This window comes from Entelurus aequoreus, linkage group LG12 (assembly GCF_033978785.1).
Source record: "Entelurus aequoreus isolate RoL-2023_Sb linkage group LG12, RoL_Eaeq_v1.1, whole genome shotgun sequence".
In the NCBI taxonomy this organism is placed as follows: Eukaryota; Metazoa; Chordata; class Actinopteri; order Syngnathiformes; family Syngnathidae; genus Entelurus; species Entelurus aequoreus.
This window is the reverse complement of record NC_084742.1, coordinates 9,508,953-9,535,665: the sequence shown is the minus strand read 5'-3', so window position 1 is coordinate 9,535,665 and position 26,713 is coordinate 9,508,953. Positions and strand designations below refer to the sequence as shown.

Below are 26,713 nucleotides of genomic sequence, written 5' to 3'. Positions count from 1 at the left end.
TTAACAGACACTCAAAAGTCCTGAGTGATATACAGTATATTAAGAACATACACCTTTGATGCATTACATACGTTTGAAGTTTCAAAAATCAACATTGTTTTAAAGATATTTTGCCATACCTCACTGATAACCGTTGACCGTGAAAAGCATTGTTTACAATATATTTTTATTTTATTTTGCTTATTCTCAGAATAGCTAGATAACATTTTACAATTCATCGGATTTACATGACATTACGTTCGGCTCATGAAATATGCGCGGTAGCCAAGCCAGAGTTTTTTCTCAATGGGTACTAGGCGCCATTTAGCCTTTCTCGAAGAAAAATGCCTTATGCTTTTAGGCTATACGAACCACTCACATCGCGACAAGGATAAACGTTTCTGCAGAGTTCTTTAAGAGGTAATCAAAAAGGGCGGAAGGGTGCAAGATTTTACGAAAGACATAGAAAAAAGGGGCGTGGACTATGGCAGGTCTGGACAATTTTTTTGACTCGGGGGGCCAAATTTAGAGAAAAAAATGTGTCTGGGGCTGGTATATCTATTTTTAGGAATACTAATAAAAAACCTCACAATAATGTCTGATTGAATGCTAAAAACGTTATGACAGACGGCCCTAAAAACGGAATGGGATTTTTTTTTTTTTTTTACTGAATGAGACACCCAGAATGTACATGAAAATAAAGAATGTGTGATTTACATTATTAACTATGAACGATAAAACACTGAATATTGGCAACATAAGTCAATCGACATATTTTACAATCAAGCAAAACGCAACAAATATGAACGCGAAGGGTAAAAAAAAAAAAAAAAACACCTACAATTGGATATATCTGATATATCACTGAGCTTTAGAACTTTGTTGTAAAAATCTCCTTCCGTGTCTGTCCCTGATACGCGCATTTCAGGCTGGCCGCTTCGGAAACACTCTGTGGAAACGCTCCCCACCCACACGGCTTGGTGCCTCGTCCTCACTGCTGTGACTTACATTACCATAGTAACTAGTATATCATGGAAAAGCGCAGATTCCAACCATTGAAATACCTTGTATATAGTTCAATACTTACGGTAATTTGAAAACACCACTGCACATCATAATTGCAACTACAGTTTCGATCTTAAAGATCTAAAAACAATTATTTGGGAATGTCTGGCGAGCCAGATTAAAAAGCTAACGGGCCGCCTGTGGCCCCCGGGCCTTAATTTGCCTAGATCTGGTCAAATGGAGCAGAGTCGAAGAACGCACAAGTTTGTACTGATCACTTTGTTAAAAGTTTGTTTGATATACTTTTCCATCATCCATTTCCATTATCTTGACATTAATTTTATTTTATCTTGTTTCGTAGTTCTTAAAACATATTTTTGCTGCAAGTTTCACATCGGACCAACTCGAGTCTAAATAAAACAAAGCAAATGTGAGCAAAACCTAAAAGAGTTAAGGTTTTTTTTGTTTTTTTTTACCAAAGGCAGCAATCCAAAATGAAGCTTTCAGCACACACACAACGTTGACATCTATAGTTATATTTTGACAAAGACAGGAAAAACATGGATACTTGTAACGATGCGTGCAACAACAATAAGGCAACAAACAAGGCTGTAGACGCAAAGTAAAATCATGCAATGCGACCTTACCCGTGCAAAAAGGATGCACAATTTATCCGGGAGAGTCTTGATACCAATGTGCTTGACCCAGCCTCACACAAAGAAGTTGGAGATCTCCATGGCTTTCCAAGATTCCGTCTATTTTGTCGTGTAAAATGACGTCAGTAGCACAAGATAGTTTATGTCTCGTAACTTCACCGACAGATAATCCTTGATATCGCTCGACAAATGTTTTTTTTTGATAAAGTATAGTGATCTATTCCATAGCATAGTTAAATTTTTTTCCTCGTATTTGCTTTTTGCAGGAAGATCTAGGCCCCTTTTGTACTCAAAGAGAGTTTGCGTGCTGCTTGCTGCTCATGGCCATCGTGGCTTGGTTGCCCACCACGGTTTTTCACGTCACGGAATACAAGCAATAAAAAAATTACTTTAACAGCAAATTGTTGTGGATTTACCCAATTATTTAATTAGAACATTTCTTCAAGCACCCAATATTTGTATCTACTTTTGGTTTTGTTTGTTTGAAACACTAAGATGTGGACAATCTCACATGGCATAGTTTAATTAAGTTTTTTACTCAATCTGCAAACAGCAGTGCTAATATGATTGGGTTTGATAGCTGATTACCAAGTGGCTTTGCTGATATCCACAATTCCCCATGCAAATTGATAACAGTAGCATATATCTGCATATTCGGCAGTGCGAGAGAGTATTGCTGATTCAATGTGCAACTAATCACAGAGGGAAACTTAGAGTTTTGCTCTTTCTCGGAGCAGAAACTGTATAAATGAGTGCTTGAAAAGGGCAATTGCATGTATTTGTGCAGAACAGTTGAACAAGATGGTAGAGTGGTCTGGTGTTTGTTTTCAAGAAATTGGTGATACTTCCAAAATTTTTAAGCCACAAAGTATTTTCTCTTTCACAAATAGTGTGCATAGAGAATACATGCAATTTGATATAATGACACTTATAGCGTGGTCTGAAACTGGCACTATATTTAGAATGATCATGTATTTTGGGAAGAAGAAAATCCTGAAACTATTTGAGTTTGGAACCTTTTATCCCTGCAGACCTGTCTGAATTGGATGACAGCTTTTAGCTTTCCGTTGCCTGCCTCGGGATAAAAAAACAAGGACGAAACGAGCGAAAAAGAGAGTGAGGGAGCTATGAATCATTCACGTTATGCTCTGAGGTGGAAATCCTGAAAACGTGTCTTACACACACACACACCCACACACACACACACACACACACACACACACACACACACACTCGCACACACACTGACAGGGGGAGCCCAGGAGCCCATTTGGAGTGCCACCATGTGTGATGCGCTTTGAACAGCAGACACTCTTACACCGTGGAGCCTCAAATACCCTCTCCGGGGGAGGAAGCTTACTTTAACTTGTAGCCCTAAACCCTTTCCTGCTAAGGCAAGAGCCAAATAGTTATCAGTAATGCTGAATTTCCAGCTTTCCTGCCACCTAAAGCCACATTTACGCCAAGCTATGCGGTTTATCCGTGCTCGGCACAAAATGGTTTGGAGCAGTAAACTTTGATCTGGCTTCCCTTTCAATGGCCGGGTGTGGAGGCAGAAGGCTGAGAGAGCAGCATGTCTTTATTCCAGCTCTTAACAGCTAGAAAACAGACAAATAATTCAAGAGAAAAATGATACTGAATTGAGGACTTCATACATTTTAAGTTATATCTTGTGAATAACATTAGTAATTCAGGTCTATAACCACCATGCTTTGAATGAAAACAAGTGCAGCATTTACTTAGATGACCCAATACAAACAACCTTCCCTAGTCAGAGTGCAAAAAAAAATGTAATCAACACAAAATGCCAACAGACATTGTCACACAACACAATTTGGGGATATTATTAAAAAAATGTCCATATACCATTAAAAAATATTGAATTACACCCAATTACATCCTTTAAAAAGCATGATGGGAAAAATGCAAAACACTCTCTCCACACTATTCATGTTTGACACATTTTAGCTGCTTAATTTTTATTGATTACAAAACTTTGAGGAGGTCGCCACGGAAGTAAACAAGGTAGGAGTCCAACTTTTCACACAGTCTTAATAACCAAAAATATTCATTATATGTATTTTATATTTTATATATATGGGGCGGCGTGGCGAAGTTGGTAGAGTGGCCGTGCCAGCAATCGGAGGGTTGCTGGTTACTGGGGTTCAATCCCCACCTTCTACCATCCTAGTCACGTCCGTTGTGTCCTTGGGCAAGACACTTCACCCTTGCTCCTGATGGCTGCTGGTTAGCGCCTTGCATGGCAGCTCCCGCCATCAGTGTGTGAATGGGTGAATGTGGAAATACTGTCAAAGCGCTTTGAGTACCTTGAAGGTAGAAAAGCGCTATACAAGTATAACCCATTTATCATTTATTTATTATTTTGTATTAATATAATATGTACACACACACACACACACACACACACACACACACACACACACACACACACACACACACACGCACGCATGCACACGTGTGTGTGTGTGTGTATATATATATATATTAGGGGTGTAACGGTACATGTATTTAAAATGAACCGTTTCGGTACAGGGGGTTCGGTTCGGAGGTGTACCGAACGAGTTTCCACACGAACATATTAAGTAGCCGCCTCCGCTTCCTTCTGCCTCTGTCTCTGTCAGTCCTCTACACAGCACCCAGCATTGTCCCACCCACACAACCATCTGATTGGTTACAAACAGAGCGGTAACAGCCAATCAGCAGTGCATATTCAGAGCGGTAACAGCCAATCAGCAGTGCGTATTCAGAGCGCATGTAGTCAGTGCTTAGCGTTTAGCAGGTAAGCATCAGGCAGCGGACTCTCCCCAAATTATAATAAACACCTCCCAGTCAACTACTAGTAACATCACTATGAGCCCGTTGACCTTCTATAAATATAAAAGGCAGTTTAGCTCATTCGCAGTCCTGGCTTGAGGTGAAGGCTAATTCGCTTTTAGCGTAACGTTAGCTCATTTTGCGGTGTGCGTGTGTGTTTGTGTGTTACAGACAGCAAAGCCCTGTCTGTCTGTTATTTCACTTTACCTTTTTCTGTGTTGATTGAGCTGTGTTGAAGCAGCAAAAAAGGACATTATGTTAAATGAAGAGTTTCTGTCTCTGATAGTTGATATAATAATGTAACTGCATCATTAAGCCGGTTACCAACCGGTATAGCTCGGTTGGTAGAGCGGCCGTGCCAGCAACTTGAGGGTTCCAGGTTCGATCCCCGCTTCCGCCATCCTAGTCACTGCCGTCGTGTCCTTGGGCAAGACACTTCACCCACCTGCTCCCAGTGCCACCCACACTGGTTTAAATGTAACTTAGATATTGGGTTTCGCAATGTAAAGCGCTTTGAGTCACTTGAGAAAAAGCGCTATATAAATGTAATTCACTTCACTTCACTTCACTACATGAACTCCATGGTGTTCAGGAATGAATAGTCTCTCCTATTGCTATTGTACCATTTTTTTCAGCTATAGTTACATTAATCATTGGAAATGCAGCAGCCTAGTTTTGAATGGCAGGGTCCCTGCTATCACATGTTGATAAACATATAACGTTTACGTAATAAAAATCAACTACAGGCTTCCCAAATGCTGTGATAAATTAAGCATGATGAGTTGACTTGAAACTGTTTAATGTTGCACTTTTTATATGTAGAAGTAACGTTTTGTCATTGTATTTAATCTGAGCAACAACTAGAGGCAGTTTAATGTTGATTAACGTGGGCAGAATTATTATAGTGTTCCCAATGTTAAAAGGATAAAGCCATTGTTTACAAATTTGGTAAATAAATTACCAAAAAATGTATATTTTGTTGTTTTCTTACTGTACCGAAAATTAACCGAACCGTGACCTCTAAACCGAGGTATGTACCGAACCGAAATTTTTGTGTACCGTTACACCCCTAATATATACAGTATATATATATATATATATATATTTATTTATTTCATACATACACAGTTACTTTATATGCAGTCGACTTTCGGCCCTCAGCCACATTTTTTTTCAGATTTCCGCATTTGTAAACATTCATTTTCGTGTCAAAATATCACTTCAGCGCTTTTTTAATGACATATCAATAAAGATACGATCCAAACAAAATTTTCAGCAAATATGGGGATCCCAAATACACAAAAAACAGGTGCCGGCATATAAGAAATATTGGTTTTGCATAATACGACCACTTTAAATAATACAATTACCTTAAGTATAGTTCTCCTGTCCTTGGTTGTACAATGGTTGTAATTAATATTATCTGGGAACAGGTTGTTATTTTAATGCATCATTTTAGCTTACAGTATTTTAAATAATGTATCTGTGAGACTTAGGTTTGCTTTAAATCAGGCCTCTTCTTTCAACAATTGAGATACAATCAGAACAGGAAAAGATTTAAAAAAAAACAAAAAACGCCAGAATGCGGCAGTGTCGGATATAGATATTGGTCCTCATCAAAGCCCTTTATGCTCTGCGTTGATTCAACCTCATTGAAGGGCCCCACTTGCAGCATGCTACTCAAGAAAGCCTTGAGTTCCTTCTTCAGGGTTGTCATTAAGTACAATCATCATCATTCATCTCTTTTCTCAAATTAGCATTAATGATTATACCATGTACTTATCAGGCCAGTTGATTTTACATTTCTCTTTCTGCAAGTTCCAGTTCCAAGTTGTTTACCTTAATCTGGGGGTTTCTTGCTTGAATGTTCGAAATGAGTAACTAATTGGACACAGTAATATAACAATTGCTTGCTTTTTCCCAGCCATTATTTTCCGAGTGAGATACGGTAAATTGTGTATTTATCTGTGGATAGCAAATGCAAGTGCAAATAAGCAAATATTTTCGCTTCTAGTGTGCTAACCACTGCTTTGGAGTTTCACGGGCGTACTGTAAACAGAGGGTTATGGTAAGGGTGCGTGGCGTGCAGAATACATAAGTAGTGGTAAAATTCTCTGACGGACAGAAGTGAATGATAAACAACTAAAGTGAGCATTTTATCTTTTTTCTCTACAGAAACCTGCTGGACAGAGACACCTTCTCCAAATCCGACCCAAGTAAGTTTTTGAGGCATGTTTCTAAAAGGGGTAAAAAGGCAATGGGGGACGCAATGCATAAAACATCACACAATCAGTTCAAAGCATGTCAGCACATTCGCAGCAACTTGGAACACAAATGACAAGGTGATGATGCTGACAGTGACGCGCATCAGGGACAAGGATGGCAGTGATTAACGTAATGGTGACGAGTGGGGGGGCCCATACATAAAATGCACTTCTTGGAAAAGAGATCATCTAGAAAATGGAGGGATGCTGGCTGCTTTCAAGGAAAAAAAAACCTTATAAAATAAAAAGCAGTGACACAAAAGGAAAACCAAAGCTTCAGGCACAAGTACTAAGCCGATCAAGAATCCATGTTTTTCTTGTGGGGAAGGTAATTATTGGATCCCCTGCTGATATTAAAAGTAAATATGGCCATGTACAATAGAAATCTTGGATGAAAACCTCCTGGCCTCAGCACGAACACTGAAAATGGGTTCTTCCAGCATGACAATGATCCAAAACGTACTGCCCAAGCAACAAAGGAGCGGCTCAAAAAGAAGCATACAGTGTTTGCGGTTCACTTACTAGGGCTGCACGATTCTGGGGAAAAACCTAATTGCGATTTTTCTCTAAATTGCCATTTTTATATTTTATGCATGAAAATGCATATCTATAAATGTTCTCATTCATCCAGGTCATTGTAATCTCAGGGCATTCAATCGATCGCAATTGGACCGTTTCGGGTTTTGGCACCAGCCGCTAAACCAGATCTGACCAATCTAAGTCTATGAGCACAAACTGATGAAGCCTACTCGGATGAGAGGCAAAACGTCTTTAAGACAAACCAAACGGTCCAGTTGCCATCAATTGAATGCCCGGAGTTAAAAATGCACAAAACTGAGAAAAAAAACGAGTGAAGGAACACATGCTACTTTTAGACTGTCAATTGACATTTTCTTGTCTCAATGTGCTATACAGAACAATATGCTATAATTTACTTTAAAACATATTTGGTTTAATGCAGACAGACTCACAGCTTTTGTCTACATCATGCTCTTAAACTAAAGAAATAACCAATAAAAACTTTACATTGATTGACAGATTATTGCCAATAAACGATATTATTGTCAGCATTATTTTGTGACCAAATCAAGCACACATATAATCATAATATATAATAATAATGCAAGTAACCATTTAAAAAGATATCAACTTTTATTTGTTATTACTGTAGAAAAATGTACCATTGTCCTGTAATTGTAATGTAAATAACTTTAAGTTATCCTTAATAAATAAACAACAAAAATAAAATGGGCTCTGATTTCTGTAGGCTAATATTTTACCTAAAAAAATATTGAACATTAAAGTGCATTTTGTTTCTCAAACAAGGTCGAACATTGTCTTTTTTGTTGTTGCAATCACAGCATTCTCGCTCGTTCGTCCGTGTTGATGAGCTCATATTGCCCTTCCGGAAATATTCTGGGACATTTGGCCTTGTAATTATACTATTTCTTATTAGTTTTTGGTTACTTTGCAGAACTTCCCACAAGCGACTCGCGAGTGGGGAGTTGTTGTCCGCGCTTCCTACGTGTGTAAGCAAGGCCTCAGAGACAAAGATTGTGAATGACTGAAAAGAGGGCTCACTGCGTTCAGTTAATTCTACTGTTAAATTAAGGTGCTCGGGTGCTGAGAGCGATGCACATAGTGAGACCACTTTCTCCCTGTTTGAAGTGAGAGACGAAAAAAACAAACACACATGGACATAGCAATTTATTGATGGAGTTGATATTATATATAATAATATATATATAATATATTTCAACGTCATTTTTATTTATCGGTCGATTAATTGACTTATTAACTTATTAACCATCAACACTTTTCCAAGCTGCAATGTTATTAGCCTACTGGCTGACTCCAGTGCAGCGCACACAAACTTTCTGTTTCCTGTAAACACTTTCAATTGGCCACGAGGCAAAGGATGCAAGATTTTAACAATTTTGATTGGTGAACATGTCTGTCACGGCGGAGAAAAAATAAACAATCCTCCGCCTTTTGCGTTTAGGTTATCACACTAATTAAAACAGCATCGCAGATTAAAAAATATAAATTGGTATTTTTTTATATCCATCCGTCCATCCATTTTCTTTCCGCTTATCCGATGTCGGGTCGCGGGGGCAGCAGCCTAAGCAGAGAAGCCCGGACTTCCCTCTCCCCAGCAACTTCGTCCAGCTCCTCCCGGGGGATCCCGAGGCGTTCCCAGGCCAGCCGGGAGACATAGTCTTCCCAACGTGTCCTGGGTCTTCCCCTTGGCCTCCTGCCGGTCGGACGTGCCCCAAGCACCTCCCTAGGGAGGCATCCGCGTGGCATCCTGAGCAGATGCCCGAATCACCTCATCTGGCTCCTCTCGATGTGGAGGAGTAGAGGCTTTACTTTGAGTTCCTCCCGGATGACAGAGCTTCTCACCCTATCTCTAAGGGAGAGACCCACCACCCGGTGGAGGAAACTCATTTCGGCCGCTTGTATCTGTGATCTTGTCCTTTCGGTCATAACCCAAAGCTCATGACCATAGGTGAGGATGGGAACGTAGATCGACCGGTAAATTGAGAGCTTTGCCTTCCGGCTCAGCTCCTTCTTCACCACAACAGATCGATACAGCGTCCGCATCACTGAAGACGCCGCACCGATCCGCCTGTCGACCTCACGATCCACTCTTCCCCCACTCGTGAACAAGACTCCTACGTACTTGAACTCCTCCACTTGGGGCAATATCTCCTTTTTGATATACAAAATTCAAAAACAAGTGAAGTTGGCACGTTAGGTAAATCGTAAATAAAAACAGAATACCACGATTTGCAAATTCTATCTTTTACATCGGTTTCTGCGGCTGCGGGCGTTTGTACTACAAATAAACTGTAGTAAAAATAACTGCTTTAAAACTCTCGACGGTTAGTATTACTGTACTAAACTAAAATGATCAAAGAACAATCATTCATAACTGCACTTTGATACAAACGGACTGACTGGCGCTAGCTTGCTAGCTAGCTTAAATGCTAACATGTAAACAACAGACATTAACGTCATTCCCCATTACGAAACGTCATTCCTTAATTTAAACTTGTACAAACACATTACTGTCTGAACAAGTGAGCAACTAATTAAACATTAAACATAAAAGATGTGCTGTTTTTGCACAAAGTGATCGATAAACTCGACAATGTCAAGTTGAAACAGACGGACACAAAATCCGTCCAACAGGAAGTGAACTCACGTGACGTCACATAAACCGGAAGTTAAACAATTGATCACCTTTTCCAATTTAAAATAAAAGGTAAACATATTTAAACACACAAATAAAAATAAAATGGCTCTTATTTGATGATTCCTCTGCCAAAAAAAGTATATTGTGTCTATTTAATTTAGGTATTAAAAAAATACAACTTTGTGAAAAGATTTTAGTGTGTGTATAAGTACTTTTTGAGCACATTCAACAATACCATGATAATAATGATAACCATGATCACTATGGTCAACATTACTTTATTCAGCCATTTTGTTTATTGTTTTAGTTGTGTATATTTGAGGGTCCCCCACCCCCTTCTTAACAGGGACTGAACTTTTTTTATTGATTTTGGTTGTGATTTTTTTTATTCAAGTGCAAACATTTGCTTACAGACAGTATATCTCATTTTTTTCTACTTGGTACTTAAAAGTTTACAATGTTAAAATATACGAGAGATACAAGTTAATTGAATTTGAAAGGTTATTCTTGCATTATTATTATGTATTATCATTACATTAGTGGTTAATTTGGTCTCAAAAAAATAAAGGCAATTATATCGTTTATCGGCAAATATTTTTAGGTCAATATATCATCCAGTAAAGATTGTTATTGGCCCAGGCCTACATATTGTTATCAACGTGTCTGTTACTACATTAAATATATACATGCAGTGTTTTTATAAAAAATTAATGGAGGGTTTTGAAGTTGTTTTAAAGGGCTTTGAGGACTACAACGGGGACTGCCATTAGCCGCATTTTTGAGCGGTTTTTTTTATCATCTTTAAAATGTATATATATATATATATATATTTCTTTCTTGTCTCTCATCATGATTGTGAACAATAGGCGAAATTCCCAAAAAAAGTGCAGTTCCCTTTTAAGTGAGCCGCATTTTTTAGCGTTTTTTTTATCATCTTTAAAATATATATATATATTTTTTTCTTTCTTGTCTCTCATCATGATTGTGAACAATAGGCGAAATTCCCCAAAAAAGTGCAGTTCCCTTTTAAGTGTACAGCCCTTTGAGACACCTGTGATTTAGGGCTATATAAATAAACATTGATTGATTGATTGATTGAAGTACAGTTTTATTCAACATACATTTTCATGTACCGGTAATCTTTAAAAATGATATTTATTTTAGTACAGTCTTGGTCATTATGGTGGTACTTGGAGTGTAATTGTTTTCTGAAGTGGTAATTGGTTAAAAAAAGTTTGCATCAGAGATTCCGACAGGCTCATTAAATAAAGAATTGATCAAAAATGGTACCTCTGTGCTTACCAGTCAAGGGTTCACTGTCAAAATAAAAGGTCACAATTTACTTACTTGCCTCACACTAATAGGCACTCATTTTATTTTTAGGTATAATTTTTTAAGCCTGGAATGTTCATTTTTTTAACTTACAAAACCAGCAGTGGATTAAATACTTATGTCTCCTACTATTTCTGTGAGACCTCGGACATGTTTGACAAATATAGATTGGTTACTTCCATTTACCTGAAACGACATCAAAGAATGAGCTCTATTAGTGTACCTTTTAGATAATAAACCTGTTTCTGAAAATTGCATAATGCCATGAGAAGGGTGTATGATTGAGGCTTTGTCTTTAATTTTACTCAATTAGGCTTTGATGTTTTGCAACTTGATGGTATAGTTGTTTACCATTTAATGGCTCTGCAGAGGTAACCTGGGGCTTTGATGACAATATAATGTCACGTGTCTCTGATGTCTTTTACAGTTTGCGTCCTCTACGCGCAAGGCATGGGCAACAAGGAGTGGAGAGAGGTGAGTCACGTTTCCTTGTTCGCTTCAAGGACTCTTTTTTTAGGCACACCTGCATAGTTGATTTCGACCAGTAATGTCTAAACTAGCCCAAAATGTATTGCAATTCATAAATGCAAATGAGGTGGTAAATCTCACAGCCCAATCATGTGCAGTTATTCATCGCTGTGAGTAGTCCATCGCCTGCACGCATTAATAGGCCAAGCTAAATGTCAAACCAAAACCTACCTGACCCCTCATTGACATGATCTGTCAGCTGCTCTGCATTTATTACCTCACATCTTTATCTAAGAGAAGAAATTCACAAGTCACCGCCACTCCATCAATGCTTCGCCAAAACACTTATCTTAGACAAAAATGTATTTTTATGCATTAAGATGTTTGAAAGGTCTGCGGTATTAATGTGGTGTTTCTGTCCATCTGATTGTGTCCCCAGTTTGGGAGAACGGAGGTGATCGACAACACACTTAATCCGGACTTTGTGCGCAAATTCATTTTGGACTACTTCTTTGAGGAGCGGCAGAACCTTCGATTTGATTTGTGAGTAAGATCTATTGTGTGTTTCTTCCCAGAGATGCTTCCAATTAATTTACTACCACTAAAATCCCAAGGCTTAGATCTTGAATTCAGTTATTTCCCCAGGTATCAGCTCAAAGCAGCATGCGTCCTTCTGTCCTCTTAGCCAGCACCATCATTGTCTTTCTTATCCCACGTCCCTTAAACGCTCTACTGCTGACGCTACTTTCACTTGCCAATGTGTGTGAATAAGGCCAAAGCTCCATGGTTACGTCTTAGCATTTTGATATGCATTTCTTTGCATGAGTCATACACTGCTCTCTCTGAGACAGTCAGACTTTGTAGAATTTAATTCAGCAGACTTGCCTGTAGGTGATCCTCCCTCTCCTGTTGCATACCTCATTGAATTAGCAGAGCATTTTGTCTGGTTTATTTTATTAGACACAGACTAATTATATTCTAATCTATGAGCCGAGGAGCCGCACAGTTAAACCCGCCGGTATAAGTTACACTTTGCAAGAATAGCTTTGGTGTATGTATTTGTAATTATCTTGCATGTAAACGCAAGAAAAATGCCTCACTTCTTCTCAACGTTTTGTGAAAAACAGCAAAATCGGTTGGGCTTTAAGGGTGTATTGATTTGTTTAAACAAGGATTCAATTTGTATCGTAATTTGAGGTTACCAATATGTTTCAGGGACGATATTAGTTAATTTAGACCAGGCGTCTGCAACCCAAAATGATGAAAGAGCCATATAGGGCCGAAAATACAAAAAAACAGATCTGTTTGGAGTCGCAAAGAATTAAAAGCCATTTGCTTTACATGAATGCGCAAAACCAAGTGTTAAGGGCTAAGACAGGGGTCGGCAACCCAAAATGTTGAAAGAGCCATATTGGACCAAAAATACAAAACTCTCTGGAGCCGCAAAAAAATAAATGCCTTATATAAGTCCTATAATGAAGGCAACACATGATGTACGTGTCTATATTAGCTATATTAGCCTACTATCAAAATGACAATGGGTCACAGGCTGATGCAAATCTTTGTTGACAGAAATATTAACATTTAATGTTTATTCTACACATTTTTCAACACTAGAAAACATTAGTTCTCAGAAGGTGAGAAAACTACTGGAAATGACTGGCTTAGAATGGCCAAAGTTATAGATTTGTGTGTTCAAGTTAAAGGAAACAGCAGGCCGGCTTATTCTAATGGATGTTTTACAATCTTTGCAAGCTAAGTAACGTTTGCTGTGGTCTGGAACAACATGACAGACATCAACTATCGGAAATGCAGCCAATATTACATACAGACAATGTGTCATGACGCATGCAAATATAAATTAACTACACAGAGGACATCAGTAAAGGAAATTAAATGAGCTCAAATATACCTACAAACAAGGCATAATGATGCAATATGTACATACAGATAGCCTAAATAGCAGGTTAGCATTGATTAGCTTGCAGTCATGTACTGACCGAATTCATCCAAAATTATGTAAAGCATCCAAGAACAGAAGAATGAGTGTTTATTACATTTTAACAGAAGTGTAGCTAGAACATGTTACAACAGAACATAAGCAGATATTAACAGTAAATGAACAAGTAGATTCATAATCCATTTTTACAGCTTGTCCTTCATAGTTTTGACAAAATAATAGAATGGGAAAGGACACACTATGTTGCTGCATATGTCAGCAGCCAAATTAGGAGCCTTTGTTTGCTTACTTACTAAAAAAAGATAAGTTGTCTAGTATGTTCATTGTTATATTTAAGGACAAAATTGTTCTTCGGTTGCAATAATTTTTGTTAAAATAAAGCCATTAAGGATATTTTTGTGGTACCCTTTATTTAGAAAAGTATCAAAATACATTTTGGTAGGGGTACTGGTACCAAAATATTGGTATCGGAACAAGCCAAATTGAGAGTTATAAAGTTGTCTTAAGAGGCTTTGAAAGCTACAAAGGTGACTACCATTGGCAGCATCTTTCAAGTGTTTTTTATCGTTTTTAAAATCCTGAAAAAAAATAGACGTGTGTTCTTGTCTGTCATAATGATTGTGAACAATAGCCAACAAAAAGTGCAGTTATCCTTTGAATTGTAAAATGTATCTTCTAGACAGCCAACTAGCAAAGCACAGATCAATATACTTGAATTTTAGGAATATAAATCGATCGATCAATCGTTAACACCCCCTAGAATGTATTGTTTTCTGTTGTACATAATAGTATGTGTAGATTCTATCATGTCCATCCTGAGGATTGTTTTGTCCAAATATCTCTCTGTGTCTCTGATTGCTCAGTCACCCCACCCCATAATCCACCATGCCATATTACCTATAATAATAGAGAAAATAATATTTTTGTGTCAAACCTTATTGTTCAATTTCTATTGATTCTTGCTGTATTTCTCCGCTCCATTCTCCGGTCCAATGGCTGAACATGTAGCGACGTTAAAGCAATAAAAATAATTATACAACACACAAAAAAAATGTCTGTGCTTGGGGTGTCCCGATGGCTATACCCATGTTTGTTTTTGTAGGTTTTTCACGTGTATCCATCGCTACGTGTATCCATCACTTCCGCTGTCACCCAGCCTCATGGGAAGATTCGATACAAGTCAAGAGGCAAAGTCGTGTCTTTTGTTGTTTATTCCCACATACCTCGTGTGTCACGTTTATGGCTATATGCGCCATCTTACTCTGGTTACCATAACAACAAGGGTTCCGTGAACAGCGGGTGATATATAGGGGTAGAAAGGTTTTCTTTAAGGAAGGAGAAACATTCAGCATTTCAACTTTTGTATCATAGCTTCCAACATACATAAAAAAACACATTATACATTATTATTAAAAAACGCATATACCTGTAGGTGCTATTATTATACCTAAACCGCAAAGATGACAAGGCGCTAATTAGAAGCGGTAGACAATTCAAGAGAGGCAGGTGTTTGAATCGCTGATAGTTACAAAATATATATTTTCAGATTATTCTTAACTTTTTACATTTTAATTTATAATATATCTCATGGTTGTTAACGAACAAGTAGTAGGGTTTCTCCCAGATTGACAATGTACTTGTGGAGGCGTGGTTAATATGATGCAATTGTATAATTTGCATAATCTGTGATGATGCATATATTTTCTTAAAAAAGGCTAAAAAAAATGTATACACGCGATTAAAAAATATCTGTTATTATTCATTGGTATTAAGATTTATTTTTCTTGCTTTATAATATTTGACTATATTTTTCAATTGTCGCTGCTTATTGTACAATATACTTTGTTGGGAATTTTTCAAGTTTTTGAAGACTTCTCAAATTCTTAAGGACTTCAAAAATTCAAAAACGACTAGCAACAAATCTAGCATCTTTTTCTGGTGTTATTGGAGACTGCACTCGTGTTTACAGACTCTTTGCCTCTGTCGCTTGATGTCCGCGACGGACAGCGAGAACTGCAGCGAGCCTCACTGACGCCACACTTGCCTTACGCTGCTGCTCCAACTGCACTTTCTGTCCTTGAAAGCTGCCATAGTCCTCTTAATATTTGCACATTACATATTTTGTAGATCGCTGTCCGGTGGGTATATTTTGGATATATTTAAGTACGTACACCTCGCAGACATGAGGCCTGCGCTTCATACAATTGAGGGCGTATTGCTTACGTCATCCTAACATCTGGTTTTTACGTAAAAAACCCACATTTTTAAGGTGTGTCTGCTTTTATTTTGCTGTGGCGGGGCTCCAAGATCAATTACATGTAAGGGAAACACTGAGTACAAAACAGCAGTAGCACCAATGTTGTAATATATATCAGCAAGAACCTACTCAACCAGCATTTATTAGTGTTGATTAGTTAATTTTTAGCTTTCGTACGGCCTGTGTAACACACACACGTTTCACTTCAACAGCTGAGTAGCAATATTTTAAAACAGGTAGATAAAAGCTTCTCATTAATTAGTGATGGGTGAATGATGCCTTAGTCATCATGTGGCACTTTCACTGGCTGTATTGACACTGCACTGATACTAGCAATGGGTACGGAATTCTGTACTTTTTTGGCATGAGCCGAATCCTGCTGGTACGTTCGGGCACCAATTCACTTAAAATCCATAGGTCTTGTGTTTCGGTACCGAGGTTGCGTGTGACGCCCTGCCCCGTTGCACTTCGGTATTTGGCGATCGCTCCAGCAGCACTGAGAGCGGACTCAGCCAAACTACCCAATGTAATGTTGCAATTTTCTCTGCTAACAAAGAAATTGACTCCAAAAAATGCTCCAGCGTAAGTTAAGTAAGGCCCCACTTTTCCAAAAATGCGCTAGCTTGATGCTGAGATACATTGACTTTGCTATTGACACGATTAGCTTTAGTGATTTTTAGGTATTCCGATATTGTCCAACTCTTTAATTACCGATACCGACATCGAACGATACCAATATCAACCGATACCGATATATACAGTCGTGGAATTAACACATTATTATGCCTAATTTGGACAACCAGGTACGGTGAAGATAAGGTCCTTTTTTTTTTTTTAGATTAATAAAATAAAATAAGATAAATAAATTAAAAACATTTTCTTGAATAAAAAAGAAAGTAAAACAATATAAAAACAGTTACATAGAAACTAGTAATTAATGAAAATTAGTCAAATTAACTGTTAAAGGTTAGTACTACAAACACCGTTTCCATATGAGTTGGGAAATTGTGTTATATGTAAATATAAACGGAATACAATGATTTGCAAATCATTTTCAACCCATATTCAGTTGAATATGCTACAAAGACAACATATTTGATGTTCAAACTGATAAACATTTTTTTTTTTGCAAATAATCATTAACTTTAGAATTTGATGCCAGCAACACGTGACAAAGTAGTTGGGAAAGGTGGCAATAAATACTGATAAAGTTGAGGAATGCTCATCAAACACTTATTTGGAACATCCCACAGGTGAACAGGCAAATTGGGAACAGGTGGGTGCCATGATTGGGTATAAAAGTAGATTGCATGAAATGCTCAGTCATTCACAAACAAGGATGGGGGCGAGGGTCACCACTTTGTCAGCAAATGCGTGAGCAAATTGTTCAACAGTTTAAGAAAAACCTTTCTCAACCAGCTATTGCAAGGAATTTAGGGATTTCACCATCTACGGTCCGTAATATCATCAAAGGGTTCAGAGAATCTGGAGAAATCACTGCACGTAAGCAGCTAAGCCCGTGACCTTCCATCCCTCAGGCTGTACTGCATCAACAAGCGACATCAGTGTGTAAAGGATATCACCACATGGGCTCAGGAACACTTCAGAAACCCACTGTCAGTAACTACAGTTGGTCGCTACATCTGTAAGTGCAAGTTAAAACTCTCCTATGCAAGGCGAAAACCACTTATCAACAACACCCAGAAACACCGTCGGCTTCGCTGGGCCTGAGCTCATATAAGATGGACTGATACAAAGTGGAAAAGTGTTCTGTGGTCTGACGAGTCCACATTTCAAATTGTTTTTGGAAACTGTGGACGTCGTGTCCTCCGGACCAAAGAGGAAAAGAACCATCCGGATTGTTATAGGCGCAAAGTTGAAAAGCCAGCATCTGCGATGGTATGGGGGTGTATTAGTGCCCAAGTCATGGGTAACTTACCCATCTGTGAAGGCGCCATTAATGCTGACAGGTACATACAGGTTTTGGAGCAACATATGTTGCCATCCAAGCAACGTTATCATAGACGCCCCTGCTTATTTCAGCAAGACAATGCCAAGCCACGTGTTACATCAACGTGGCTTCATAGTAAAAGAGTGCGGGTACTAGACTGGCCTGCCTGTAGTCCAGACCTGTCTCCCATTGAAAATGTGTGGCGCATTATGACGCCTAAAATACCACAACGGAGACCCCCGGACTGTTGAACAACTTAAGCTGTACATCAAGCAAGAATGGGAAAGAATTCCACCTGAGAAGCTGAAAAAATGTGTCTCCTCAGTTCCCAAACGTTTACTGAGTGTTGTTGAAAGGAAAGGCCATGTAACACAGTGGTGAACATGCCCTTTCCCAACTACTTTGGCACGTGTTACAGCCAGGAAATTCTAAGTTAATTATTATTTGCAATAATAAAACAAAGTTTATGAGTTTGAACATCAAATATCTTGTCTTTGTAGTGCATTTAATTGAATATGGGTTAAAAAGGATTTGCAAATCATTGTATTCCGTTTATATTTACATCTAACACAATTTCCCAACTCATATGGAAACGGGGTTTGTATTAGTGGATCAGCAGCACGCACAATCATGTGTGCTTACGGACTGTATCCCTTGCAGACTGTATTGATATATATTGATATATAATGTAGGAACCAGAATATTAATAACAGAAGGAAACCACCCTTTTGTGTGAATGAGTGTGACTGAGTGTAAATGGGGGAGGGAGGTTTTTTGGGTTGGTGCACTAATTGTAAGTGTATCTTGTGTTTTTTATGTTGATTTAATAAAAAAAAAAAAACACAAAAAAACCCCCGAAATGACCCGATACCGATAATAAAAAAAACCGATACCGATAATTTTCTATATTACATTTTAAAGCATTTATCGGCTGATCATGTCGTCAGGCCGATATTATCGGACATCTCTAGTGATTTTACATTGTAATTTCAACTCATTCAAATGTGAGAATGAAGGCTACAACTTGGATGCATGTTACAATCAAACAGCTAGTGCGTAATAAGTACAATACTTACAGTATTAACACTGTGTACGGCGCAACAGACAGCAGACTGAACAGACCAAAACACCAAATTCTATACTTTACTGCCATCTAATGTTTTGGACTTGCAGTTGCATTTGCAACTTAGTGTCATACTTGCATATGAGACTCAGAAATGTGATAATAAAACAAGATATGACAACTGGACAGCAGTTATCTTAATCAGCTCATTTTTAAATGTTTCAAAAAAAAAAAAAAAAAGTATTATCAAAAACAGTTAATAATTATTATTACACACCAAAGTACCAAACATTTGTACCGTTGAGTATCATTTCCCAGGTACCGGGAATCGGCCTGTATCGGTTAAAAATTGAACGGTATCCATCCCTAAGTGATCCTGGGATGATGTTTCATCTACTGTATTAAAAATGTCACTATATATGACTTGCATATAAACTCAATAGTTGGCAAATATGTGTTTTTTTTTAAACGTATATGAACATGAAAGAACAGAAAGGAATAAGAAACGTGCTACCCTACTCATTAAGCCAAATAGCAAAAAGTAACAAAAAAATTGAATATTTACCTCATTCGGCTTATGAGATCAGGCAGATCCCATACTTCAAAATGTTTCTTTTTTCTTAGTTAGATTTAGATTGGTGATTTTGATGAAAATCGATGTGCACCTCCTCCGACTTCTTTTCAGTACGAGCTGTCATTCTTGAGCCGATAGAAGGCAATGACTCAGCAGCTGTATTAGTCATGTGTTTTCTTTTTCTTAAAGTGATACCCACATTTATAGGTATTGACGGACACAGTATCACTCCTCAAAGAGAAAGAGCATTTATTTGGGAAAATAATGTGTCTGGTACCGCTCATTCATCCCCGAAATGAACTAAACTAAACAGTGTTGAGACAGCTTAAGCTAGCAAGAACAATCCATACACCCACAATACAGCTCATCTGCTTGTGTTGTTGTGAACGACATCATGGATTTAAGACCAATGTACAAACAGGACTGCAGTTGCAATTAAAGAGGCGCACTATTTTTTTTAACAGCCTCAAGTCATCTCCTTACTCGTCAAGCTCAGAACAACAGCGCACTTCCATCATTTCACAATAACAGTAACAACATCCGGTCTGACTGGTTTTTAAAAAAAAGTACCTTTCACAAGCATAATGTACTTAAAGCTCTTATTGTTACATTTACAAACAAATATTTTTGCTTTGGCTTAAAATATTGGTCAAATTGTAGTTTGCGTTTGAGTTCATTTCAAACATGCATGCATACAACATGATACATCGCAATTTCCAGTTTCTCTATTCAACATGTTCGAAAAGGAGTAGGAAAAAGCAGAGTTTATTTAATCCTACATCTTTTCCTTGCTAACACTTTAATTCACTTCCTGTTCTCAATTTATTCACAATATATTCCATAAGTAATAACATTTTAAATACATAAATAAATAATGATTAGGGAAGTTACTTTTATTTCATATGGTGAGAAATTGTCTAAAGATGTATTTTATGAAATTTTATTTATGACACAAAAAGCACACAATGGTAGTCAAATTTGTGTAAAATGTAAAAACTGAATTTATAAAAACTAAAACGGAAAAACTGAATTTTGTTGTTTTATTATATTGCTATTGTTATTTTTATTGTATTAGTGTGACAATTATTATTTTACTTGTGTTCTTTATTTGTTACTAAATTATATCCTTTGTCCTTTTCAATTATATTTAATTAGATTTGGTGTTACAATAAATACTCATGTTTTCAAATTAATGAATGTGTTATTATACGTGATTTCAGTACCAAATCAAAATAATTGTGATTATTATTTTTGCCATAATCAACCAGTCCTCCTGTCTTTTGTAACCCGAGGACCACCTTGTATACTTTTATTCAACATCCCCTTGTCCAGTAAGGAAGGGATTCATAAGGCCCCATTCCTGGGTGGATCTCACCTGAGAGGAAGGTGGTTGGTTAATCATTTTGCAATGCAGTGTGCTTGAAAATGATGGAAAGCACCACTCCACATAGCAACTGACGCGGTGGTCAAAGTTGGAATCGCCACAGAACGCATTTTAAGATATTTAACACTCAACTGCTGTTTGTCGGTGTAAGTGGATAGTGCACCCTCTAAATTTGTCACGTTTCTTGTGTCCGGTAAACGGCATCAAATGGGGCCATATGAATTTCCTTCCTACTGTATGTTTATTTGTTTAAAATGGATCCCCATTAGTTGCTACACAGTAGCTACAAATCTTCCTGTGGTCCATCACACAAGACAAAAACAAAATCTAAATAAACTCTATAACACATACATAGAAAAGACACTAAATACCAAAGGATATGCCTATAAAATGCTATACATGAACGGTACTACAATCCATCATATATAAAATAAAGAATACAAGGGAATAAAAAAACAGTATTTAGTGTAGTAGCTTTTTAAGCTTGTTTAAGTTCTTACATTATTTGACTCCTTTCAATGTTTCAATCAATGTTTACTTATATAGCCCTAAATCACGAGTGTCTCAAAGGACTGCACAAGCCACAACGACATCCTCTGCTCAGATCCCACATCAGGGCAAGGAAAAACTCAACCCAATGGGACAATGAGATACCTTGGAGGGGACCGCAGATGTGGGGACCCCGCCCCTGGGCGACCGGTGCAATGGACGTCGAGTGGATCTAGCATAATATTGTGAAGCCATTGATTGAATTGATAATTTATGGTTAATCCTAATCGCTCAGTTTCATGCACCTGCTCTAGAGAAATACCTTTTTAAAGGAAATGACGGGGGCTGTACATTTAAAACACTTTTTTTTTGAGCCCTGAATCATGTATTTTGTTTTACTGTCAACCCAACTGGATACACAGTCCAGTTCACTTTGCAGTACATTGCTTAAAAATACTAATATTATAAGAAGATGTACAAAACCCAAAACCAGTGAAGTTGGCACGTTGTGTATATCGGAAATAAAGACAGAATACAATGATTTGCAAATCCTTTTCAACCTATATTCAATTGAATAGACTGCAAAGACTAGATACTTAACGTTTGAACTGGTAAACTTTATTTTCTGCAAATATTAGCTCATTTGGAATTTGATACCTTTAAAATGTTTCAAAAAAGCTGGCACAAGTGGCAAAAAAGACTGAGAAAGTTAAGGAATAAGTGTATAGAATAAGTGTTCGATGAGAAACACTTATTTGGAACATCCCACAGGTGAACAGGCTAATTAGGAACAGGTGGGTGCCGTGATTGGGTATAAAAGCAGCTTCCATGAAATGCTCAGTCATTCACAGACAAGGATGGGGCGAGGGTCACCACTTTGTGAACAAATCAAATCAAATCGACTTTATTTATAAAGCACATTTGAAATTTACCACAGGGGTAGCCAAAGTGCTGTACAATGGGCAGGTTAAAAGATAATACGAGAACCGAGCAAACACAACACAACACAAACAGAACATGATAAAAAATAAATAAATCAAATATAAAAACATAAAAACATAAAAACAGGTTCACAGCAGGTATATTATGGGGCGCCATTGCAGGATGGATATCACTCATGAGCAAAGTTTAAGAACAACCTTTCTCAACGAGCTATTGCAAGGAATGTAGGGATTTCACCATCTACGGTCCGTAATTTGATCAAAAGGGTCAGAGAATCTGGAGAAATCACTGCACGTAAGCGAAGGCCGAAAACCAATATTGAATGCCCGTGACCTTCGATCCCTCAGGCAGTACTGCATCAAAAACCGACATCAGTGTGTAAAGGATATCACCACATGGGCTCAGGAACACTTCAGAAAACCACTGTCAGTAACTACAGTTCATCGCTACATCTGTAAGTGAAAGTTAAAACTCTACTATGTAAAGCCAAAGCCATTCATCAACAACACGCAGAAACGCCGCCGGCTCCGCTGGGCCCGAGCTCATCTAAGATAGACTGATGCAAAGTGCAAAAGTGTTCTATAGTCTGACGAGTCCACATTTCAAATTGTTTTGGAAACTGTGGACGTCGTGTCCTCCGGACCAAAGAGGAAAACAACCATCTGGATTGTTATAGGCGCAAAGTTCAAAAGCCTGCATCTGTGATGGTATGGGGGTGTATTAGTGCCTACGGCATGGGTAACTTACACATCTGTGAAGGCACCATTAATGCTGAAAGGTACATACAGGCAGGTTTTGGAGCAACATATGTTACCATCCAAGCAACGTCTTTTTCATAGACGGTCCTGCTTATTTCAGCAAGACAATGCCAAGCCACGTGTTACAACAGCGTGGCTTCGTAGTAAAACAGTGCAGGAACTAGACTGGCCTGTCTGTAGTCCAGACCTGTCTCCCATTGAAAATGTGTGGCGCATTATGAAACATCAAATACCACAACGGAGACCCCAGACTGTTGAACAACTTGAGTTGTACATCAAGCAAGAATGGGAAATAATTCCAGCTGAAAAGCTTCAAAAGTTGGTCTCCTCAGTTCCCAAACGTTTACTGAGTGCTGTTAAAAGGGAAGGCCATGTAACACAGTGGTGAACATGCCCCTGTGCCAACTTTTTTGCAATGTGTTGCTGCCACTAAATTCTAAATTAATGATTTGCAAAAAAAAAAAAAGTTTCTCAGTTGGAACATTAAATCTATTGTCTTTGCAGTCTATTCAATTGAGTTCAAAAGGCTTTGCAAATCATCGTATTTTGTTTTTATTTACGATTTACACAACGTGCCAACTTCACTGGTTTTGTGTTTTGTGCATAGTGTAGAGTCATCTGCATACATAGTTGTAGATGCTCTTTTTAGATTTAAAAAAAGATCATTAGTAAAAATAGGGAAGAGGCAGCTGCCTCGGGAAACTCCAAAGTCTAATTTCCTTACATTAGAAAAGTTACCATTAAAATACACAGATTGAGACTTGTTAGTTAAATAGCTCTCCATCCAGCAAATTGCACAGTTCTTCAAACCATATGCAGAAAGCTCTCTCGACAGTAAGCTATGATCTATCACGTTGAACAATGCGCTAAAATCTAACGAGACAGCACCAACATATTTTTTCTCATCAATTTGTTGCTGCCAATCATCAGTCATATGTGTTGACAGTGTGTCATTTTCTTTTTGTAAGTGGTTTCGAATGTGTTTACACACATAATAGAAGCTGAAGTGCTGTGTAATTAGACTTGATGTGTGCGAATCACAAGAGCAGGTACAAAACATGCCTCCACAAGCAACCTAACCGTGTAGCAATAGCGTTTTGCTCTAATTTGGGAGTGGTTCAGTCAAGGCGAGACCATATTTTGTTCAGAATTCATCTGAAATCCTAATTGCAGCGCACATCATCCTGCAAGTTGTTGTAAATCGACCCCCTACAAAATATTACCCAACAAATGGCAATTTGCTCTCAGTGATGGCTGACCCGAGCTGTGAAATGATCTCAGATTGCCGAGCGAATGGCCTCTTTGATTGCCGCCAGCTCTGGAAAGTAGCCTCCGCGCTTTAAGCGGGGGCAATGGCAGAGGAACATTTTTCTCTTGGCAGGTATTGTGTGACTAACTGAAATTGAGATGGTGTGAACAATGTTCAGAAATAGCTGAAACAAAAGCGGAATATTGAGACATCTCTAAAGCAGTAAGTCTAATACAGATCCACTCGCGATCATATGTAACGCGTGACATCCAATTAGTCCGTTTAGTGTCAGTTTAATGCGAGGGTGCCCGTGACGCAGCTGAGTGAAATACCCACAGCTTCTAGTGCGATTGCTGGTGACAGGCTGCTTGGCCCGGTTACTCCCGTTGCCATCCCCCGTTGTGTTCCCAGCTGAGCTCTTGTCACCCCCCATCACATTTTACTTCACTGACTCACTCGCTCTCTTCTCCCCTCCCCTCCCCATCCCCTCCCCTCCCCTCCATAGGTACGACGTAGACTCCAAGAGCGCCAACCTGTCAAAACACGTGAGTTCCCCAACTCGTCGTGTCTGTTTTCCCTCTGCTTTGGATCTCTTGTTTTGTGTTTAGCCTCCCTAGCTATTAACTCCCATTAGTAGCAGCCACACAACAGTAATCTGGTCAGTGTTTACTACGGGTGTGGGAAAAAATCGTTTCGAATTCGAATCGCGATTCTCACGTTGTGCGATTGAGAATCAATTCTCATTTTTAAAAAATATTTTTTTTGTTTTTTTTCATGTTTTGTTTTTTTTAATTAATCAATACAACAAAACAATACACAGCAATACCGTAACAATGCAATCCAATTCCAAAACCAAACCCGACCCAGCAACACTCAGAACTGCAATAAACAGAGCAATTGAGAGGAGACACAAACACGACACAGAACGAACCAAAAGTAGTGAAACAAAAATGAATATTATCAAAAACAGTATCAATATTAGTTACAATTTCAACATAGCAGTGATTAAAAATCCCTCATTGACATTATCATTAGACATTTATAAAAAAAATTAAAAAAGAACAATAGTGTCACAGTGGCTTACACTTGCATCGCATCTCATAAGCTTGACAACACACTGTGTCCAATATTTTCACAAACATAAAATAAGTCATATTTTTGGTTCATTTAATAATAAAAACAAATTTACATTATTGCAATCAGTTGATAAAACATTGTCTTTTACAATTATAAAAGCTTTTTACAAAAATCTACTACTCTGCTTGCATGTCAGCAGACAGGGGTAGATCCTGCTGAAATCCTATGTATTGAATGAATAGAGAATCGTTTTGAATCGGGAAAATATTGTTTTTGAATCGAGAATTGCGTTGAATCGAAAAAAAAAATCGATTTTGAATCGAATCGTGACCCCAAGAATCGATATTGAATCGAATCGTGGGACACCCAAAGATTCACAGCCCTAGTGTTTACAACCACACAGATGTTTTTCTCTTTTTTGCGTATTCTAAATTGCAACAAAGCACTAGCAGGAGGAGGCTAACAATGTAGCCATCTATTCCACTTATAAAGCCCCTTAAAAAAATATCCAAAAACCGTCAACAGTACCCCATTTACTACATATTAACTATGTTTTAGCAGCATTGTTATCATAAGAGCTAACACTGAGGAACTACTTTTAGTAACACGGCACATTAATCACCGAAAGGTAACTTATGCAGCTCTTGACATACTGAGCTCCTGCTGCTACATCGCCTCTAAGGGCCTGATTTACTAATGGTTTGCATGTAGTAAACCTGATAGCACACGCAAAATAGATATACTAACATGGGCAAAGTGGATTGTGTCTGTTAAGTGAGCCGAATAAGGCGTGTAATCCATTTGGTGTCTCTTGTCTTCCTTTATATGCTGATTATATATGCTGATCGTCTAAACCAGTAGTCCCCAACCTTTTTGTAGCTGCGGACCGGTCAACGCTTGAAAATGTATTTATTTATTTATTTATTTATTTGTCATAAAGAAATACAATCATGTGTGCTTACGGAGTGTATCCCTGCAGACTGTATTGATATGTAATGTATATATTGTGTTTTTTATGTTGATTTAATAAAATAAAACAAATAAAAAATTAAAAAATCATTACTATTTTTTTCTTTTTTTTTTCTTGTTTTTTATGTTGATTTAATAAAATAAAAAAATAAAAAAATTATTACTATTCTTTTTTTATTTTATTTCTTGTGCGGCCCGGTACCAACCACTGGTCCAAACGGCCACAATACTGGGAGGAGAAAATGCAAATATATTACACAGCACACGCAATGTGATTCATCAACACTCATCACCGTTTTGGG

The 26,713-nt window shown here is 38.0% G+C and overlaps 1 protein-coding gene across 2 annotated transcripts in view; it reads left to right on the top strand.

The window, feature by feature from the left end:
• LOC133661417 (copine-8) overlaps positions 1-26,713 on the top strand; it is a 182,356-nt gene that overhangs the window by 39,345 nt on the left and 116,298 nt on the right. For both annotated transcript variants that reach the window (XM_062064599.1, XM_062064600.1), the window contains exons 2-5: positions 6,651-6,691; positions 11,698-11,744; positions 12,178-12,281; positions 24,871-24,910. In XM_062064599.1, coding sequence (XP_061920583.1) covers positions 6,651-6,691; positions 11,698-11,744; positions 12,178-12,281; positions 24,871-24,910 — 232 coding nt within the window. The remainder of the gene's footprint in view (positions 1-6,650; positions 6,692-11,697; positions 11,745-12,177; positions 12,282-24,870; positions 24,911-26,713) is intronic.